The 19,494-nt window shown below is 40.5% G+C and overlaps 1 protein-coding gene across 1 annotated transcript in view; it reads right to left on the reverse strand.

The window, feature by feature from the left end:
- Window positions 1–6,606: 6,606 nt before the first annotated feature.
- The window catches only part of LOC137281849 (uncharacterized), a 32,438-nt gene continuing 19,550 nt past the window's right edge, over window positions 6,607–19,494 (reverse strand). Inside the window, exons 2-5 of the mRNA XM_067813494.1 lie at window positions 17,879–17,999; window positions 13,133–13,263; window positions 11,187–11,213; window positions 6,607–7,711 (exon numbers count right to left, since the gene is read on the reverse strand). Of these exons, the coding sequence (XP_067669595.1) occupies window positions 7,635–7,711; window positions 11,187–11,213; window positions 13,133–13,263; window positions 17,879–17,999 (356 nt within the window). The 3' untranslated portion in view covers window positions 6,607–7,634. The remainder of the gene's footprint in view (window positions 7,712–11,186; window positions 11,214–13,132; window positions 13,264–17,878; window positions 18,000–19,494) is intronic.

Below are 19,494 nucleotides of genomic sequence, written 5' to 3' on the forward strand. Positions count from 1 at the left end.
TACTGTGTTTCGAAGCTCTATATCCAAATATGGGTATATCGTGTACATGTATATAACTGTCTCGCACTCTCCACCTAATTTGCTCCGCTTTTCATCTGTCGCCTCATAAATAATAATGTTTTCGTCTTCATTCTAATCCTCAAATTTGATATACACGTTTGCCAAAAATATATTTCTTAAAATACAAGAGACGCATATGTCTGTAGATACATTTAGCTGAACGCAGAACGCTGCAATTAGAGAACAAAATATATCTATCGACATGCAAGGGCAGATTTGTCTGTGTCGCGTCCATGTTGAGCTGAAGCCTTGCCACAATAGAATGTACCTTGCCACAATAGAATGTACCGTTTGTTTCGTGATTGTTAGCAGCGTGTGTTTTCAAGGATCAGGAGGTACAGACCAACTTTGTTAAGTCGTCCTGCCGGTATAGTATTGAATGCATGAGTCGACATCGTGTCCAGGGTTTACTTCGACAGTAGACCAGCCACACCTATATCAACTGAAGACAACAACAACAGGTTCATGTTGACTTGCTCATTAGAAAGGCGACTCTGTAATGATGTCCAGCTTAAACGTGAGACCCTCTCGCTACCAATTAAGAACAGTTCTGTAATGGACTCAAGTATCCTTTGTCACTCCTCTTTGTGCAGTTCTGAACATATTTCTATATCTTCATTATGTACATATTTCCAAACAAGATTTCCCTTTGCTCAAGGCATTAATTATTTTGGCGTATACCTTGAAGACCTTGTGGCGACCTTCCAGTGAAATGAAATATCTCAATAATAAAGCTAACTATGTGATTTGCGATATGCAGAAAATCTGAATTATGTTTCAGCAGATAACCTAACCTTAAGGCTCATCTGAAGGGTTCATGGGCTGCAATGGTTTGTAATGGTTCACTAATGCAGGGGCTTAAGATAGGTCTTGCTGTCGTGATTCCAAAGAACAGATAAAACAAATGACCTGTAATTGGATGGAATCCATGGTAATCCTTAATCTCTTTCGGGTCCCTAAGACCTGAAAATCCTCACACACGCATCGCATATGCGATATGTCCAGGAAAGGCGGACATGATGTTGACAGAGATTTGTCAAGTTGGACTTGTTATTGCGTGGATAATATGTAGACATATCTACATAAAAAAACAATAGATAATTGAACTAAGTGTGTTGAAGTTGAAGGAACGACGCACAATACTTCGAGTTTCGAAACAACTGTAGATTCGACACATCAAAGTGTGTAGTGTTAGTTCACGTTTTCAATGATTTGATAATTCCGGTAGTGGGTAGTAGGTAGTGTGTGGTATAGGGGCTAATGCGTCGCCTCATAACACCAAATATCACGTCCCCATTCCAAACACTAGCACTGAGCACATTCCGCAGACCCATCGTCAGGATATGGTAAATATAACACAAACACCATACCGACTCATTTTGTGTGTCTGAGACAGACTTCATTTACAAATCAATATGCTTGACCATTAACTTTGACGCGTAACGTCAATGTTTTTTGTTCAATGTTGTTTCTTGCAATGTCTGTAATTTGAGGACCAAGTTTCTTTTGTGAATAACTTAACCTTTTCTTCAGTTTTGGCTTTTTTTCCTGTAAAAGAATACGTTTTCTTATCCAAATGCCGAGAAAGGCCAACATGGAAATTCAATTTGGTAACGCGAAGTGAGACAACAGAATCCGATAGCTCAGTATTTGTGGAGCATTAAAACAGTTGAAATCTGTTTATTCAATTGCCAGAAACTCCTCGGGGACTAGCATTGCAGGCCTGGGCCACATTCGTTATCTGCAACCAACGTTTGTGTAGAGACTGTTTCAAGACTTGTAGGTTTTTGTGTGAGAAAACGATACCGTAACAGCATTCTGTTTAAACGTGATTAAAATGTGTAGGAAAACGATAGTTAATATCCCTTTGATTACGTTTTAATTAAATACGATTTTCTCACTGTGAGTTCTGCACCAATATGGGCAAATACATCTGGAACCTTACAGGTCATATTGATTTATGTGTTTCTTATTTTATGTATCGCGTGGTAATGAGATAACAACGAACAACTGGAAATGATAACTGTGAATGAAGTAAACCCGGGCTGCACCAAGCGCTAGTCTGTTTTCTGGTTTCAATTTAAAAGTATTTGTTTCTATCCACGTTATATATATATATATATATATATATTCAGAGACTGTGTGTTAGTCTACACCGAGGTGGTGCCCAGGAAGACGCTGTATATTTGGATGAGTTTGGTTCAGCGTGAGAGCTGCTGTCGTATGTACACCACAACGAGCTCGAGTTGAAGGATAACAAACATAACATCACACTCAGAAGAAATCAGTGATAAGCGGATCCTGTCACGTCCAAGGTACTTAACTATTAACACCTACTCACTAGAAGGAAGGGCGTTTGTAACGAGTAAAGTGGCACAGAAGCGATTATCGGTAGCAGCCTCACCGGTGAAGAAACAGTCGGCAGAGTTACACAAACACGCCTGATGTATGTTTAGACATCCCCTTGGGATTTCACCCAATCCACATCAGTCAAACTTGAATCCCACAGCTGTTATAGTTTAGGATAAAAGTTCAAAGTTATCCCAACTTCCCCTTCAGGATATTCAGGATAACCGTCTCCGTGGTTACTTGTTTACATTTCTGTAAGCATGGTTTTAAAATTTGTGTGGGTACCTCAGATTTCACAATTTTACCTGTTGGTAAAACAGACGGTAAACGCCAGAGCAGAAATGTGTCAGTTTTTAGTAAAACTTTCTGACGACAGTGTATGAGAATTAAATCGTTCCCTCTAAATTGATCCTCAAGATCGAAACCCTCAATTCAGGACTAAACAATCCCCTTTGCACAATACATAATTCACCGGAAAAAATGCAAAACAGGTAACACGTGTTTTGGGATTTTCTTAAAAAGACAAGTAAATATTTAAGAACGTTATTTGGTTGAGGCTTTCAAGTCATAAACATTGTGCACACGTTGCCTAAACAACTCTGCGAGTTTATACACACGTGCATGTTATACACCAACAGTAAAAGTACCCAGCAGACTGGCATTGTTAATGGTACACCTGCTACGGGTACACACGTAAGTGCTAAGATTACCCTCGGCAGAGTGAGAGCGCGGGCCATTGAATTCTCCGGAATGGGGTTGTCGAAGTACCACATTGCGTGAACGCCCTTGGCCTCCTTTCACGCACCAAACATAACTTTAATTTACCCTTAACTCTCATTCTTTAACATTGCACTAATACTTCCTTAGTGACTTACGATCACCTTAGTGCTTTTTGAGAAGAGACCCAGGTGTACGAGGTGGCACCATCATTGGCGAGACACGTTAACCAGACATCTGACAGTCCCAGATCTGGATGACAGATAGTGACCACCTGGAAGCTGACCATGTACGCATTTTCCTTCTGAGTGACCGGATGCTCACAGTGACGTCATCAGCATCAACAGCTTTGGGACAGCAGAGAGTTGTGGGACATCCGGTCCTATCCATAATTTCTGTTCATGCCACCTTGAACTGAATCGTCTGCGTTGGGTTAGGAACGTGAAGTGCTGCCAACGTCGTAACTGGGAACAATACATGTGGCATTTTTGTCAGCTTGTTTGTCAGAAGGAAATCACTTTTCAAAATATTTAGATCGGGTCGGTTTTAACTGTACCAAAGCACAATGCGGGTACTTTCTTTTGTCTGTCAGTTTATGCAATACCTGTGTTAGGAAATGATACGAAACTCAAATAGAAAAGAGAACAATGCTATGCTGATGATCACTGGATTGTTTATTTACAGACCGCCGCCATATAGCTGGAATATTGCTGAGTGCAGCGTAAAACTAAACTCACTCAGTCATTTAAATAATAAAATTATATCTGTCCTTCAAAGAGAAAAGCTTCTTTTACTCTTTTCAGTAGAATTCGCCGACTTCTGCTACTGAGGATAGCCCGGATTGGGTGTTCATTGGCGCTGACATTACATACTTTGTTGTCTCACGACGCAGTAAGTAAATGCCTATGTGCGGCGATTTGTAAATAATCGGACCTGACAATCCAGTGATCATCAGCATGTGCATCGATCTACGCAGTGTGGATGCGATGACACGTGTCAACCAAGTCTGCGAGCCTGAGCACATGATCCCGTTAATAGTCCCTTAAAATTACGGCAGAAGACCAATTCCGGCCCGGATCTTCACGGGTCAAATATTTAACTTTGCAATATATCAGAACGAGTTCGTATCATGGAATGCGTTCAGTAGAATGAGTAGCTTCTTATGATATGATACGTTTAATATATAATGCACTTTAACACTCTGGGTCCATCTAAGACTTTTTATTGGCAATTATGACATGATTCCGTGGAATATTTTAGAGAACACACTGTACCCTACCATGTCGTGTCAGGTTTAATGCCATGTGTTCATTGATGTTTTAGATGATTCTGCCGGCTGTTCCTGATGGTGCAGAATGTTGTTTTGCGAACACCTGGTATCGCCATAATCTGACTGTGATTCATACGCACATACTTCCCCGACGTCAAGCATTTCCTTGTAATAAATAGATTAGTAGGATGCAGCGGCTTCGATAGTATGTGATAAAGACCCTGAAACAAATATACCCAGTGTATCCCATGCAAGTCTAGAAAGAGAGGCAAGTCTAGATTACCAGTTTCTGAAAGCTAAGAAAGGAACTGGGCTAAATTGTATTTTATTTTATTTTAATATGAAAAAAATATTTCAGATAGTAAGTGTTGGTCTACGGCTTAGACAGAATTTGACTCAACTGTAAGCTGACCTTGACCTTTACATTGATGTAACAACCAGGACAGACCGAACACCTGGGGAAGAATAACGCTAAACCAATTACCCCTCAAACACAGACACAGTGTCGCATCTGTAGGACGGTGCTCAAACAGCCTGGGGTTCACATGCGCGAAATCAGGTTACCAGGATTGCCAGCGAATTTGAGAACATAGACGACATGTTAGTGCAACTTGCCTTTAACTATATTGACTCACTCGTGTTGGGCAAGAAAAAGTTCCAAGTCAACGATTAGACGGCACGAGTCCAGTGAAATCAGACTTCTACTCATCTGGGACAGGGCATGTTTAGTTGCACAAGGAACATCATGTCACATGAACTTGCACAATTATGTGCGTAGGTCCACCAGGACCAACCAGATAAGGTTACTTCCTATCACTTTTAGCTTCCTGTTAAAATCAGGTTCAAACGACGATTAATATCTTACCGAAAAGCTATCTTGTTTCAAACATACCTATAAGGTCAAGGCATATATGCGAATACATCATTTACATACACCAGAAAATTCCAAGAAAAAATAACAGGAATTACATGGAAAATAGCATCTACTGCTTCTGCACTTGCAGCGTCTCCAGAGGGTAAAGTCTTCCGGACCTCTCTGGTGGTGTCGCATTTACCTGTGTATGCTACATCTGATACTCCGAGTGTATTCCTCACATACTTACGAGCTGTCACTTTTCTTTTACATCGTGGAGGAATCTCCGATTCCTTGTAACGGTGTATGGATTGAATGTTTTCAACTTCAGTGGTATACGAGATATGTTTAACACGGTTATCGTTTCTGTCAAATGCGTGTATGACTTGTCTCCTGAAACTCTAGATGTGAGTTGTTTGTCGATCTCGTTTTTCTGTGTCTTCAGTGCAAGCGGATGATGAAAACTGAATGCGTTTGGTGAAAAAGATTCTAAAGAGTTTTAAATGTCATCGTTTAGAGAACCACATGCTCTTAACAGCATTGTTTCGGGCACGTTTAAACTTGTTCGTGACATAAACAACCTCTGTAAAGGGTGATGTAGAATACAGATGTGGCACAACTCCTTCACTCAAATTGTCAACGCCTTTGTAGCATGAATCACTCACCGGTGTCCCTTGCCATGATATTACTGGCATATTGCTTACAGCCGCGTTGAACTGAACTCATTCACTGCGTTTAAATTGCTGTCCTTAGTAAATTATATTAAAGTACTTTATCGTCCTCGTTTTCGGCTGCTGAAATGCTGGGTTACCATGTTACTCGCGTGATTTTTGCACCCTACTTACTAACCCATTCTGTTCGACAATGAAACTGACATGCGACATGTGTCAAGTTCTGTCTTCCCCGGCTTCTTTCTACGGCCCTGCAGTAGGAATCAGTCGCGCACGTCATCTATACAATACCAACTTCCTTGTACGGCCCTGTAGAAGGAATCAGTCACGCACGTCATCTATACAATACCGACATCTGTCTTCGAACCTGTGACAGGAATCAGTCACGCACGTCATCTATACAATAATGACTTCTTTGTACGGCCCTGTAGAAGGAATCAGTCACGCACGTCTTCTATACGGTACCGAAGTCTGTTTTCGGCCCTGCAGTAGGAATCAGTCACGCACGTCATCTGTACAATACCGACATCTGTCTTCGACACTACAGCCTGAATTCCACGTGAACGTCATTTTATACCAAGTTCACTCTGGTTTGAATTCTCACATCAGGACCATATATAGAAATGTCCTCTATGAATTGTCAGTTTTAGCATAAAGAAAATCATAACAATTTGCAAACAATGACATGGTTTACGAACATTAATGATCTTTATTGGAACAGACATATGTGCTAACATTGTTTACAGAATCACATATAACAACTGGAAGACAATTATCGACCTAACAGAAATGATACATGGTTGTATAAAAGGTAAGCAATATACATCAACATATAACATCGAGGTGTGCACATATTAACATTGCAATGAAAAATACTTTCCATATGTTCTCAGATTTTCTTCATTTTCAGCAAGCTACTGTTCCTGTACAAATATGAAGCTGCAAAAATGCTGACTACGGTATACAATATGACCATCCACGCACAATTTAACCACATCACATATTGGTATATAAGTATCTAGAAATGTTGGACAAGAGCGAACACTCTCACTTTACAAGACATTAATGCATAGTCAGCATCTCATACGATATAATATCCACGAGTCCACGTGTACAGAATTACCTCAGTGGTTGTTCCACATGTAACTCATTCTATATTCTTCAACACTAATGACTTCTGCACAGATCATGGCGTTCGTAGTGTATCTTAACGAGAAATTATTTCACAGTTAATCCAGTTATGGTGCTCCTTCTTACATGTCTTATGACATGGAGGAATGTAAATAGCTGGATTTATTTGACACATTTGAAGGATTTATTTGACACATTTTCACAATCATTTTAACTCAGTCAAATACAGTGTTATCGTAGTACACAGACATACAATAGATTATGAATATTGATGTACGTGTGTATATTTCTGTATACATTTGTTGTCCATGTGAAAATGTGCATGTAGGTCACTGCCCCAAATAAATGAAGCTCTACCTACCCATGAACACCTTAACATGGTCGTTTGTCTAACCAGTTTAGCAATACAAGAATGAAACACCTGGCATGAAATATGATGATATAAAGGTTATATGATGTATTCATGTGAAATGGAAGGTTAGACCTTTGACGAAAAGATGGAAAATATTGGACAGTCTTATCCCTGAAGGTTTGGTGGTTAAGGCATTCAACAGGGAAAGGAAGCTGTTTTTGTCGGCACTGTTCACATATGGATGCGTCTTAACCACAGTGACCATAAACAAGCGAAACCAATCAGGAACATACTTGAGGAACTTCCGCCTGCAACAAAAATATGGCTTCAGTTAGATATCAATACATGTATTCAGTGCTTATCGTTGCCTGTCTGATCTGTGTATGTGTGTTCTGAATAATGTCACTCGTACAGGAAATCTTATAATTATTTCTCCCAAGTATGTTTCATGTTTAGATTTCCGTGCTCTTGGTTTTACCTGGCATTGTCCTACTTTGGGCAAACCAGACAAAGAAAAGTGACATTGAATATTGATGAAATAAGAACGTGGCTATCGAAGGAGATACAAATGCGATCACATTACGTGATCATTAACGTGATTAAGGTACGAAAAAGTCTTGCCTTGAAAGAAGAAATCTGATGTGTCACGACGATCTTTGCTAGAATAATCAGTAACATCCACGTAAGTATCGAAAAAAAACCTGACGAGTCATGTGCAGTTTTGTTCTGGGGGATAATTATATCGATGTTCCATGAGTCAACTCTAAGGCTCGATTTGTCTTAAAGATGTGACAGAGCTGAATCTGCGACATGGATGCCCACACGTGAACGAGGAAGAGTAGAGAGCGTTGTGTCTAGTCTCGCTCAGAATACTAAGGCCAAAACTAGTTATCAAGATGCACTGAAATACTTCAAAGCATTTTCCTGACCCACTCACGGGATGGGAAATGATGTACGGCTCACAAAACGGAGCCAATTAAGTTTTGGCAGATAGATGAGTCTGCTGAGGGAAGCAGTCACTCAATTTGGATCTTTGGGTCAAGGGCAGGTTGTTGGAAGGATCATCCCATTGGGACTACCCTTTAGGGTAATTGGATAGAGAATCAGGTCGACCCTGCTGGTCGTGATTCTTCATCCACTGTCCTTAGCGCTGAAAGGATGTCTCGAATCTACTTCCAGATGATGTTTATGTTTTTCAATGCTTAGAATGAAAAGAATGTGTGATACGTACAACGTAAAATGAGTTCTAAACCAGCTAAACGTAGAATCTCTGCCTGCAGACACGCGGGACGTGGAGAGTTATGTTTGGTCACCGCGACATCCTCATACACCTTTGAAGTGCTATTGTGCCCAGATGTGAATTTGCAAGGAAGGCAATCATTCAAAATGGAATCAGATTACATTGTTATGTAATTTCCTTGTTATGCCTATGAGACCATGGCAACAGAGTGGTCATATGTATGCAATCAAGGTTGGATTCTTGTCAATCAACTATTCAACATAATCCTGCATACATGTATAAGCATGTATACATATGTAATACATACACATCCGTGATAATATGAGTCGAAGGTAATTCTGAGAAATGTCTAGTTTGTCAAAATATAAAAACTTTAATCCACAAAGTGAGACAATCATTTAATATTAGTGACACTTTCATTCATTTTCTGATCACCTTTTGAAATATAATCGCAAACATAAAGCGTCTCAACCGACAAGACAGTGGTCATAATAGTGGACAGTGGGTGGACAATGGGTCGAAAGCGGATCCATAAGGATAAGGATAAGGATAAGGATAAGGTCATATTGTTAGATCAAACATCAGGTCATATTCGCTCAGCTTATGCAACAACACATTAGCATCAGCTTGCAAAGATAAAAGCTAGATTACGAATATTAAAGGTCTTTATTGGAACACACATATACACTGACATTGTATAAAGAAACTCATTGAACACTTGGAAGACAATTATCACTTGCGAGTTGAAACGATGACGTAACATCTACAGGCTATAGTACACGGTTGTATAAAAGGTAACATGATTCACATCATAGTCAAACCATAACATAAGGATAGGTTTGACCGAAACGTTAGTCTTGCAATGAAATCTCATTGCTTACAGAACAAAGGGACTGGTCAGTTTTTAATAGGTGGGTGATTTTATAATATTTTGTCTTTTCCCTCAAATTGACGTGAAACAGATCCCTAGTCACTTGTCCTTAAAGAACAAAAAATACATGTTACAAAATGTCAAGAACCCCCAGCCCACCTTGGTAATGACTGACAAGTTCCTTTAAAGAAAATCAGAATTATGCTTTTTCATGCACCCCACCCACAATCCTTGTATTATTACTGTATTAACTTTGGCGACCATTTTGGCATGCATGGAACTATCGATATTAGATGATAGTCCTAAACACCCAACATTTAAATGTCCTTGGTTTCCGTAAAACACCCCTAGTAATGCTTCCTGTACGTGCTTGAAGTTGTATAAGGAACTGATGAAGACAGACATGAGACATATCTTTATATCTACCCTAGCACACACATACTGAAGGAAAAAAATATGGGATCACATGAAAGCACAAGTGTTCCGTTATTTTTTCCCAGGTTTCTTCACAAACAATGCGATGAAAAGCTTGTGGCGAAACCTTGGAAGAAGTATAGGGACACTTGTCCTTTCGTATGATCCGTTTTTCCCCCTTCAGTATATCTATTCTGTCTAGCGGGTCACGCCTTCAAGGTTTTGTCACATGACTGAGAGGCGTACATCAGTTCGTGATCATAACAAGACATTGTGCATAGTCTCTTGAGTATTTGATTCTTTCATTACGAAGAATACTGTACTCCGGCAATACTTTCAGCATTCATTTTGTGGAGGAAGTTGTGTCAGAAATTACAAGTTTGGTCTTTCATCAAGCACGACACCCTTGCTCTTTACCCGCCATCTTTATGGATTGGCATTCGACTCAGTTGAACTTTACCTAACATTCATGTTGGTTTTTAATCAATCTCTGCGGTCGTAACACTTCACCAATATAAGACAGACATGCACATAAATATTGTTTACACTTTTGACATAAATGTTATTGAACATATGGTTATGCACTTCTGTGCAAGAATGGAGTTAATTCTATGGTTTGGATGCCAACATACACTTGGTTTGCATAGGGCGTCACAACTCTCCAATGTCCGTGTCATTTCACATGGACCATGTCCAGCTTTGACGTGTCAGATGAACAAGGCAGCGAAACTCAAAGTTGCGTATAAAATACACTTTTCCCATGTAGGGAAAACACCCGAACACAGGTCAGGTTTTGACTACCCAAATAAAAGTGCGGGATATAAACCTAACGGCATAATGCTGCACAGTAACAAAACCTAAACCATTGAGCCTCCTGAAAAACTCAAACTCAAGAGAAAGAAAACAGGATCCATTGTGTAAATCTATGGGTCAGAACAAATAAGATGAAAGTTGGTGCAATGAAATGCGTGACAAAGTTAAGCAAAGATGTCAGTAAGATATCATTTGAGCATTGCCCTGGAGTGAGTTACGACATATCTCACACCGGGACATTGCGATAGAAGCCAAAGCATTCAGGCGAAGTGGAAGACAAATCTTCCTGTGCGAACATGGCGGGTGATTGGACCGTCTTATCCCTGAAGATTTGGTGGTTAAGGCATTCAACAGGAAAGAGATGCTGTTTTGTCAGGCACTGTTCACATATGGGTGTTGCTAAACCACAGTGACGATAAACAAGCGAAAACTATCAGCAACATACTTGAGGCGACTCCAACAGCGCTGCCACCTGAAATAAATAAATTCAGATGATCACTGCACTATCTGATCCAGACTCGATTATTTACCAACTACAACTGTATAACTACAACTGTATACTGATGACTTCGCGGATATTAACACATCCTGATATGATCGAAACATATACAGCGGGCAAAAAAGAGGATCACATGAAAGCTCAAGTGTTCCCTTATTTTTCCACTTTTCCTCACAAGCTATGAGATACGAAAGAAAGGAACCCTTTTAAAAAATAAGGGAACACTTGCCCGACCATGTGATCCACTGTATTTTCCCCCTCAGGATATATACATAGCTGTTCACATGCACCATAGCCATCTGCATACGTTTTGCAGTTGGTTGCCTAAGTTAGTGAAAAACTTCATGTACGATGTAGCCATATACACACCCACACCCACACAACCCGACCCCCACACAAACATGCACGCACGCACACACACACACACACACACACACACACACACACACACACACACACACACACACACACACACACACACACAAGGTATAGTGAGTGCTTAAATTGAGTCAATACTTCTGATGGGTAGTATAAGTTGTGTAGTGTAATCTTCCCATTGTTCTTCTTGTAACATCACAAGGAAAGGTGTGACTGTTTACATAAAACTATTCTCACAGAAATATTCTATCACGGGTATTGAGTAAACATATGTCACAGTTACTGCAGTTCTGCTTTCTTCATATGTATGCACTGGCCAACTCACTACATTCCTTCAGAGTTAATCAAGTTCATGGTGTGGACAAATGAAAACACTCAGTTTCCAAAGATGGAGTGGTCAGCTGAAGTACAGCAGCGGTTAATTCTCTCCTTGATTCTGTGTCAGATCGACAAATGGTGTTCCCAGGGGAGCGTGATCTGTTCAGGCTAATTTGATGAAGATGCAGCTTGACCAAGGGTCGTTGTAACCCTCGAGTTCTCTATAGATTGAAACAGTTTTCCTCTTTTACAGTAAAGTGATATTGATTTGGTAAAAAGTAGAACACTGCAGACATATGTCTATTCATTGACTTGATGCTGATGTCAAAGCTCATTCTTGATAACATACAGCGCTCATCTTTAATCGCTATTATCTTGTGTATCGTTATAAGGTCTGTGTATTGTGAATCCAACTTAAGTGGAGATGTTGTAATGACACCAAAACAGATGAAATTACGAACACGATGTAAGAGACCGACCACTTGATATTCCTTTGATGAACAACCTAATTATACTTCAGACTGTCGAAAGATTGGATATCCTGACACTAAATTTAACAGAATTATTATTCTAGAATATTAGAATATTATAAAGAATATTATGTTCCTATGGTGGATGTGAATATATATGGTTTTGACGATTTGACGAGAAACCAATTCGTTTCTATTGCAGCTTGGTGTTGATTTTTCTATGAAAACCATTTTAATTTTATGCCACTACAATGTCACATTTCTGGGATTATTTCTCAACTGACATTGAATAATATAAATTTCTCAGTGTGCATCAGAATCGAATTTCAGTCACGCTGCAAACAATTAGTTTTACAGTTTTACAATCGTCCGTCTGGAATTAATAACCCACTAACTCATTCTTTTTGTCTCCCTACATTGTTACGTAAGAGACGATAATTCCTCATTACCAATACCCGTGAAGATCCGGGTTAGAATTAATCTTCAGTGGACCATGCTTGTCGTAAGAGGCGAGAAAATGGCGCTGAGTGCTTTCCTTAGTTGAACATGTCATCGTATCCCAATTACGTAGGTCGATGCTCATGCTGTTGATCACTAGATAGTTGGTCCTGACTCGAATATGTACAGTTGATGCTGAGTGCGGCGTAAAACTAAACCCACTCACTCCTCATTACCAACAGGCATACTTCAGCTACTCATCAAACACCCAACCCTGTGTATACTCACAGTATACTCCGAAATCCTTCCGACTCTGTGCCATCCTCTCCTTCAACATTTTGTACTGTCCCTGGAGGGCAGGGTTGTCCTTGCAGGCCTCCAAGATGTCGTCCACGCAGTCGATGCCTTCCTTCAGATTTCTGGAGAACCAAACACAACATTCTGTCATCAAAGGGCCAGCCAGCCAAGCTTCCCATCCCAAGTGGTAGTCTTACCCAGTCAGAGGATATTAGTCTGGGAGGCTATTGAACTATATACTACTGACCTGAGACGCCATGACGCCTTTTTAGGGTACAGAGTCTGTGTCACTGCAGCAGCCTAAAACCGAGTCCATTACCAGCTCCGACTAACTGGGTTTAATACCGCATAGGTGACGTGCTTTGTGTTTACGAGAACAATCACTGTCTTAACGTATATATGGGATTTCCGTGGCTTTGTTCTATACCAGAGTGCATGCATTGATGTGAATTGTTGTAAACAACGGATTTGTACGTGACAGAAAGTTTTAGCGTGAGTACGGGAATAAGGGTTGCGCTGCTTGTAGCACACTGGTAGCTGTAGAAATGTGTGTGTGACTTTTGTCCGTCTTCTCTCTCTCTTCCTCTCTCTCGCTCTGTGTGTGGGTGTGCGTGTGCGTGCGCGTGTGCGTGTGCGTGTGCGTGTGCGTGTGCGTGTGCGTGAATGATGAGACATGGGGCGTCCACAGAATGACACTTGCACAAGACACCAATCAGTGAAAGTCGTGTAGAGTGAAAAAGGGTTTGAGCGCACAGTGTACCAAACATTGTTTTCATTAAACCCCTCTGAACTACATATCTTTTTCATATTACACAAAACTTACGACTTGAGGCACACGGTCTCCATACCTGCTTATCATGTAATTTCATTCCTGAGGTAAAACACAGTGACAGTAGATCCGTAAAAATATGTCAATATGTCTGAATGATGCGTCCCATGCATAGTATGGCATGGTGACAAACAGCCAGAAAGCTAGTAGCTATAGCTCTTTACATAATCACTTACACATCGAGGAACAGCTATGTGGTCAATTAGTGATCATTAATATGGCTGGCGATGACCCCAAGTTGTTACCGTTAGGTGACCTCATGGGTGATCCGTTCACGATATGGCTGAAATATTGCCGATGTTTTCACTCTCACTGACTTAGGTGACCTCATCTGCATATTTATCAGATCTTGATATCAGTTATGGCCGTTTTGTGGTGCATATCGCAAGTTTTCACTAACGTGAATGACCTCGACCTTTACGTGTGCTTCCGGGTACCCATTACATGAACACTTTACATAATTCCAGATCGATACTTATGTCTTGACTATCTTCAGAATGAATTTTCGTTTGATGAGAAGTGGAAAATGGCTGTGGAAAGGATAATACAAATCCAAAATGTGTGGCAAGTCTAGCTTACCCCGGAATGAAGGTCTCTTAGAAAAATGTTGTTCCTGTAAAATATGTTCATTTCAGAGAATCAGCCTAAAAGGTAACAACTTCTAAAGTATTAATGCTTCTAGCGGTTTGCGGTTTGATTCGCATTTTGATAATAGTAGATTTTAATATCATTAAATATCATGAACGTTTGATGTTTCCCCAGAGACGATGCTGCATTTGGGTGAAATTTTGTAACATTCAATTATAGCATTGTTATTAATTGATCTGATGTCTAATCTAGCATTATCCTCGATAGCTGGACATGCTACAATAGCAACGCCTGTGCCTCCTCAATAGTGTAACTTGGCAAAGACCAACTGCTGTTGAAAGCTGTCTTGAAGCTGTCAATCTGCTTGACGGCGTCCTTAAAACTTCATCACAAGCTATTGACTTCGTTTAAAAACATGACATTCTTCCTCTTTCATTTACCGAGATGGTGGCACCGTCCCGTTATTGATCATGAACTGCGTCCCTACAATATACCCAAGTCGCAGCGGATCACACGGTCAAACGTCAATAGGACAAAGGCTACAAACGCCGGTTTAATGAAAACGGATATTTATCCAAACACGCTGAAGATAATGGATACCGGTGGTTTCTAGTGTTTTGTCAATAGTTGCGTGTGTCTTTTTAAATGTTAACTGCGGAACTTTCTTCCAGTGTTTTGAAGGTTGATGTTTTGCGTTTCCTCCGGGGTGTATCAGAGACATATGGGAAGGATTGAATATTGATTACTGAGAAACTGATGCCTTTGTCGGGAAACTACACTAGGTCGACTCTCACATTGTTATCTGATGGTGTCTTATGTAAAGAGATCTGATGTATTATCTTTGATCTGATCTGATCTGCGTTATATAAAGAGTTCTTGTTGATCCTACAGGGTGATGTAACAAAGTGGCACAAAGCATGATCGTAGCTTTCAGTGAAGGAAAGCGGGTGTCATGGCTATGGTATTCACAGAATGACAAGTGTAAGAAGAAAACTGAGGAACGGTATTCACGTTTGGTGGCGCCCTGTAAAACTGTGAAACCGTCAAGGCTGAAACACCAGTGAAACCTTTGAGCCTATGAAACCCAAAAACATGTCGTCATGCGCCGAATATTATAGTGAATATGAAATAAAATAAAGCAGACGTTCCTCTCGGTTTTAGAATAAAAATACACAAATACTGATGAAAATGGGTGGTGATCAGTACAAGGTACTTTTCACAGCGTTCACATTTTCCTAAGTTTTCTCCACTTAGTTCCCCTCACACGGGTCTTATGGAACTTGTATCAACACACCTCAACATATATTGACGTCCAGCCATTAACCTGTTGGTTAACTTTGACTCATGCGGAATATTGCCTATCCTCCCTCTGCTATTTATCATCGGAAACCTTCATCATGCAATCCGTTCTGTAGAAAATCAAAACATTTTTTCTGGCGCCAGTTGACCCTTGAGGAGTGTTATTGCTGCATAATGTGAAAATAGGTTTTGGCCTGCATGACTGAGGACCGTGTAACGAATGGAAACGCTTCAGCACATCAACAAAGGGAAAAAGAAAAAGCAATAAAACTGGTAATGTGAAGAGATTCTCCGATTTGCCATGCTTTCTCGATTTCAGGAAAAATAATATATGAATTTAATTACTAATGGTGTTTTCTTTCTAAATATGCCTTCTGTATGTGGAAATGAGAATATGAACCAAACATTCATGGGGAAGAACACCCTCGTGCCAACTAGGACGGGGCAGCCCTTCAAGTCTGTAACACATTAGGAATAAAATATGGCTACGAATGCAATTAATGAATAAATTTCCTGATCTGGAATTATGAAACAAGTCTGTACCTTTTCTCAACCGTAATAGAATATTTGCGTGCTAGCTCTAATTGTGTAAAGGGCTTTTTTGTTTGAGTCATCTGATACCAACAGTTGCAGCCGACTTTTTTCGCCGCCCACGGTGAGATCCAGCGCTGGTGATGTAATTTCGGATGTTCATATAAGCACAAAAATAATGTGTTTTAAGAACTCCGAGCACCTTGAGGTGCCCAAATGATTACACCCAACAGAGGATGGACAGACGATTACACTATAGCGTCAATAACCAGGACAGTGAGTGTACTCTCGGTGCGGGATGCATATGCAGTTAACTGTTGGTGGGAGGCAGACAAAACAAGAAAGATTTCTCATATCTCAACCGTAAGTGGTGACACGACTACCCCAGAATAACCACACGACCCATGACACAACTTACCCCACACCACCGGTGACACAACCTACCCACAACACCAACACTACATGTGACACAACATATACCCCATACCACCCACACTACCCGTGGCACAACATACCCCACACCATCTGTGACACAACATAACCCACATTGCATGTGACACAACATACTCCACATCACTAACACTACCCGTGATACAACATACCCCACGCCATCTGTGAGACAACATACCCCACACTACCCGTAATACAAGATAAACCACACTACATGTGACACAATATACCCCACATTACGTCTGTCACAACATATCTGACTTTACATGTGACTCTACATACTTCACAATACCCACACTACATCTGACACAACAAACCCCACACCACCTGTGTCATATGTAGTGTTAGTGTTGTGGGTATGCTGTGTCACAGGTGGGGTGGGTATGTTGTGTCAGGGTAGTGTGGTTTGTGTGACACAACATACCCACAACACTAACACTACATGTGACAAAACATACCCACACCATCCACACTACCCGTGACACACCCACACATACATACTCCATATCAGCTGTGACACAACATACCCCAAACTACCCACACTGCAAGTGAGGACGACGTAGCCCGCCATACCGGTTACACAACATACCCCATACTACCGGTGACACAACATAACCCCATGTTACATTTTACACAACATACCGCATACTACCCACACCAACTGTGACACAACATACCCCACTCTACATGTGACACAGCATACTCCACAACACCCGACCTGTGACACAGCACACTTCACAGAACACCCACACCACATGTGACACAACATCCTTTAACAATAGGTTCACACTACACAGGTTGCAAGCAATCTGTTTCAAGGCAAGCCACATCCTTCCAACGAGACTCTCAACAAGATTTATGCATGTCCACTTCTTCATTCTGAAGAAAACGGTGTTTCTGAGTACAAACATACTCCTTCATCAGTCTTGGTCCTCATCATAAAGAAGATGACATTCATAAAATCTCATTAAGACATTAATCCTGCTGTCTCTACACCATCCCTCACCAAACAGTATAACCTTACACACAGAAACACTTACGGGCATTTTGACCTCCTGTCGTCGTTTTCTGCGTTGACGAACGTCATCATATTCGCAAGACATTTCTGAACATCATTGACCAGTTGATTCGGTTCTGGACATGCGCTGGACGTGTGGTATCCTGAAACAAAATCATATTACACTTTACTTGGGCGGCCAAAGAGAACACACTGCTTGATGAGGACTGCAAATGAAGAAATGACAAGATGATTCGAGGAACATCCGTCTTTCGTCTCATCGCTTCTAAGTTTTGGCTCAAATCGAACATTATTGACAAATCTTTTGCTCTCCTGCCATTGAAACTTGTGATCTGATAATTAAATCATCTTCGAGAAGGTTTGTACTAAATCTTCATGCTGTTTTGACAAGTACACTGGACTCATTCGCTTCATAACTCAGCTTTTGCTGATTGCAATAAGTAAATAGACCCGTGAAGACCCAGTTAGAAGTGGTCTTTAGCAATCCATGCGTGTCACAAGAGGCGAAATAAGGGATCGAAAGGGCAGGCTTGCTAACATAGTTGACACACGTCATCATATCCCAACTGATAGATGCCCATGCCGTCAATCACTGGATTGTTTGACTGAGGCTGGATTATTTACAGATCTCCACAATATATCTGGAATATTGCTGGGTAAGGCGTTAAACGCATACATATCAAAACAAATAAGAAGAATCAGTTTACTTGCAATTCGCTCATTTGGAAAGAAGACTGTCAGAGATGCATACAAGGTATACAATAGAACTGCGCTACGCTGCCCTGGATATATGAACTTGTGCTCCACATCAACCATTAAAAACAAGTCCCGCATTGTGGATACCGAGTCCGACTTTGTATCAGGGAACATTTTAGATTAGCTTGATTGAAGCCCTCCAACAAAAAAGCCTGAATTGTCAGAGAACAAAATAAGAAATTGGCATGTCATTTTGCCTGACTGTAGGAGCCAAGGTAATAACATTATCTGCCTTACGTTAATGGGTTCACTATATGCCGTGAGATGACATCTTGACTTGATGTCGGACCACGTTAATTAAAACTATCAATAGATTAGGGGTATTCATAATTAGATTGTTCTTGTCAGCTACAGGGTAATTGGTGGAATAACAACACAATATCAGTGCGCCTGAATTATCATTGGCTTATTTCTGTTTCTATAAACCTGAGGCTAATATTAGTGAAATGGTGATCGAGGCACGAATAACCTGTCAAAATGCACAAAAGAATGCGTGTCACACGTGTATATATTTCCATGCAATACATATTGATTTTTTTGTCTCAAATGAAAAGCCCCCATGGGTGCAATGTGTGAAGTCTATTACTGGTGTGGGAATATTGCTAAAAGCTCACACTCTAATGTTAAACGTATACAGTTCGGTGACCACATGCTTTTACCACAAACATCATGCGTTACGAATCTTTGTAAAGATAACGACTTTGTAATATAAATAGTATATAAGAACTAGGGGAACATGTCCAAGCTCAATTAATTTTTTTCAGATCGTTGAAGATGTCCTAACGCTGACAAAGGAAGAGGGATTGTTATCACTTCTCCTTCTGTCATCATGTTATCCAGTAAACCATCACACTGAAATACTCCTTCCATGTACATATTCAG

Source organism: Haliotis asinina, chromosome 4 (genome assembly GCF_037392515.1).
Source record: "Haliotis asinina isolate JCU_RB_2024 chromosome 4, JCU_Hal_asi_v2, whole genome shotgun sequence".
NCBI classification, from domain to species: Eukaryota; Metazoa; Mollusca; class Gastropoda; order Lepetellida; family Haliotidae; genus Haliotis; species Haliotis asinina.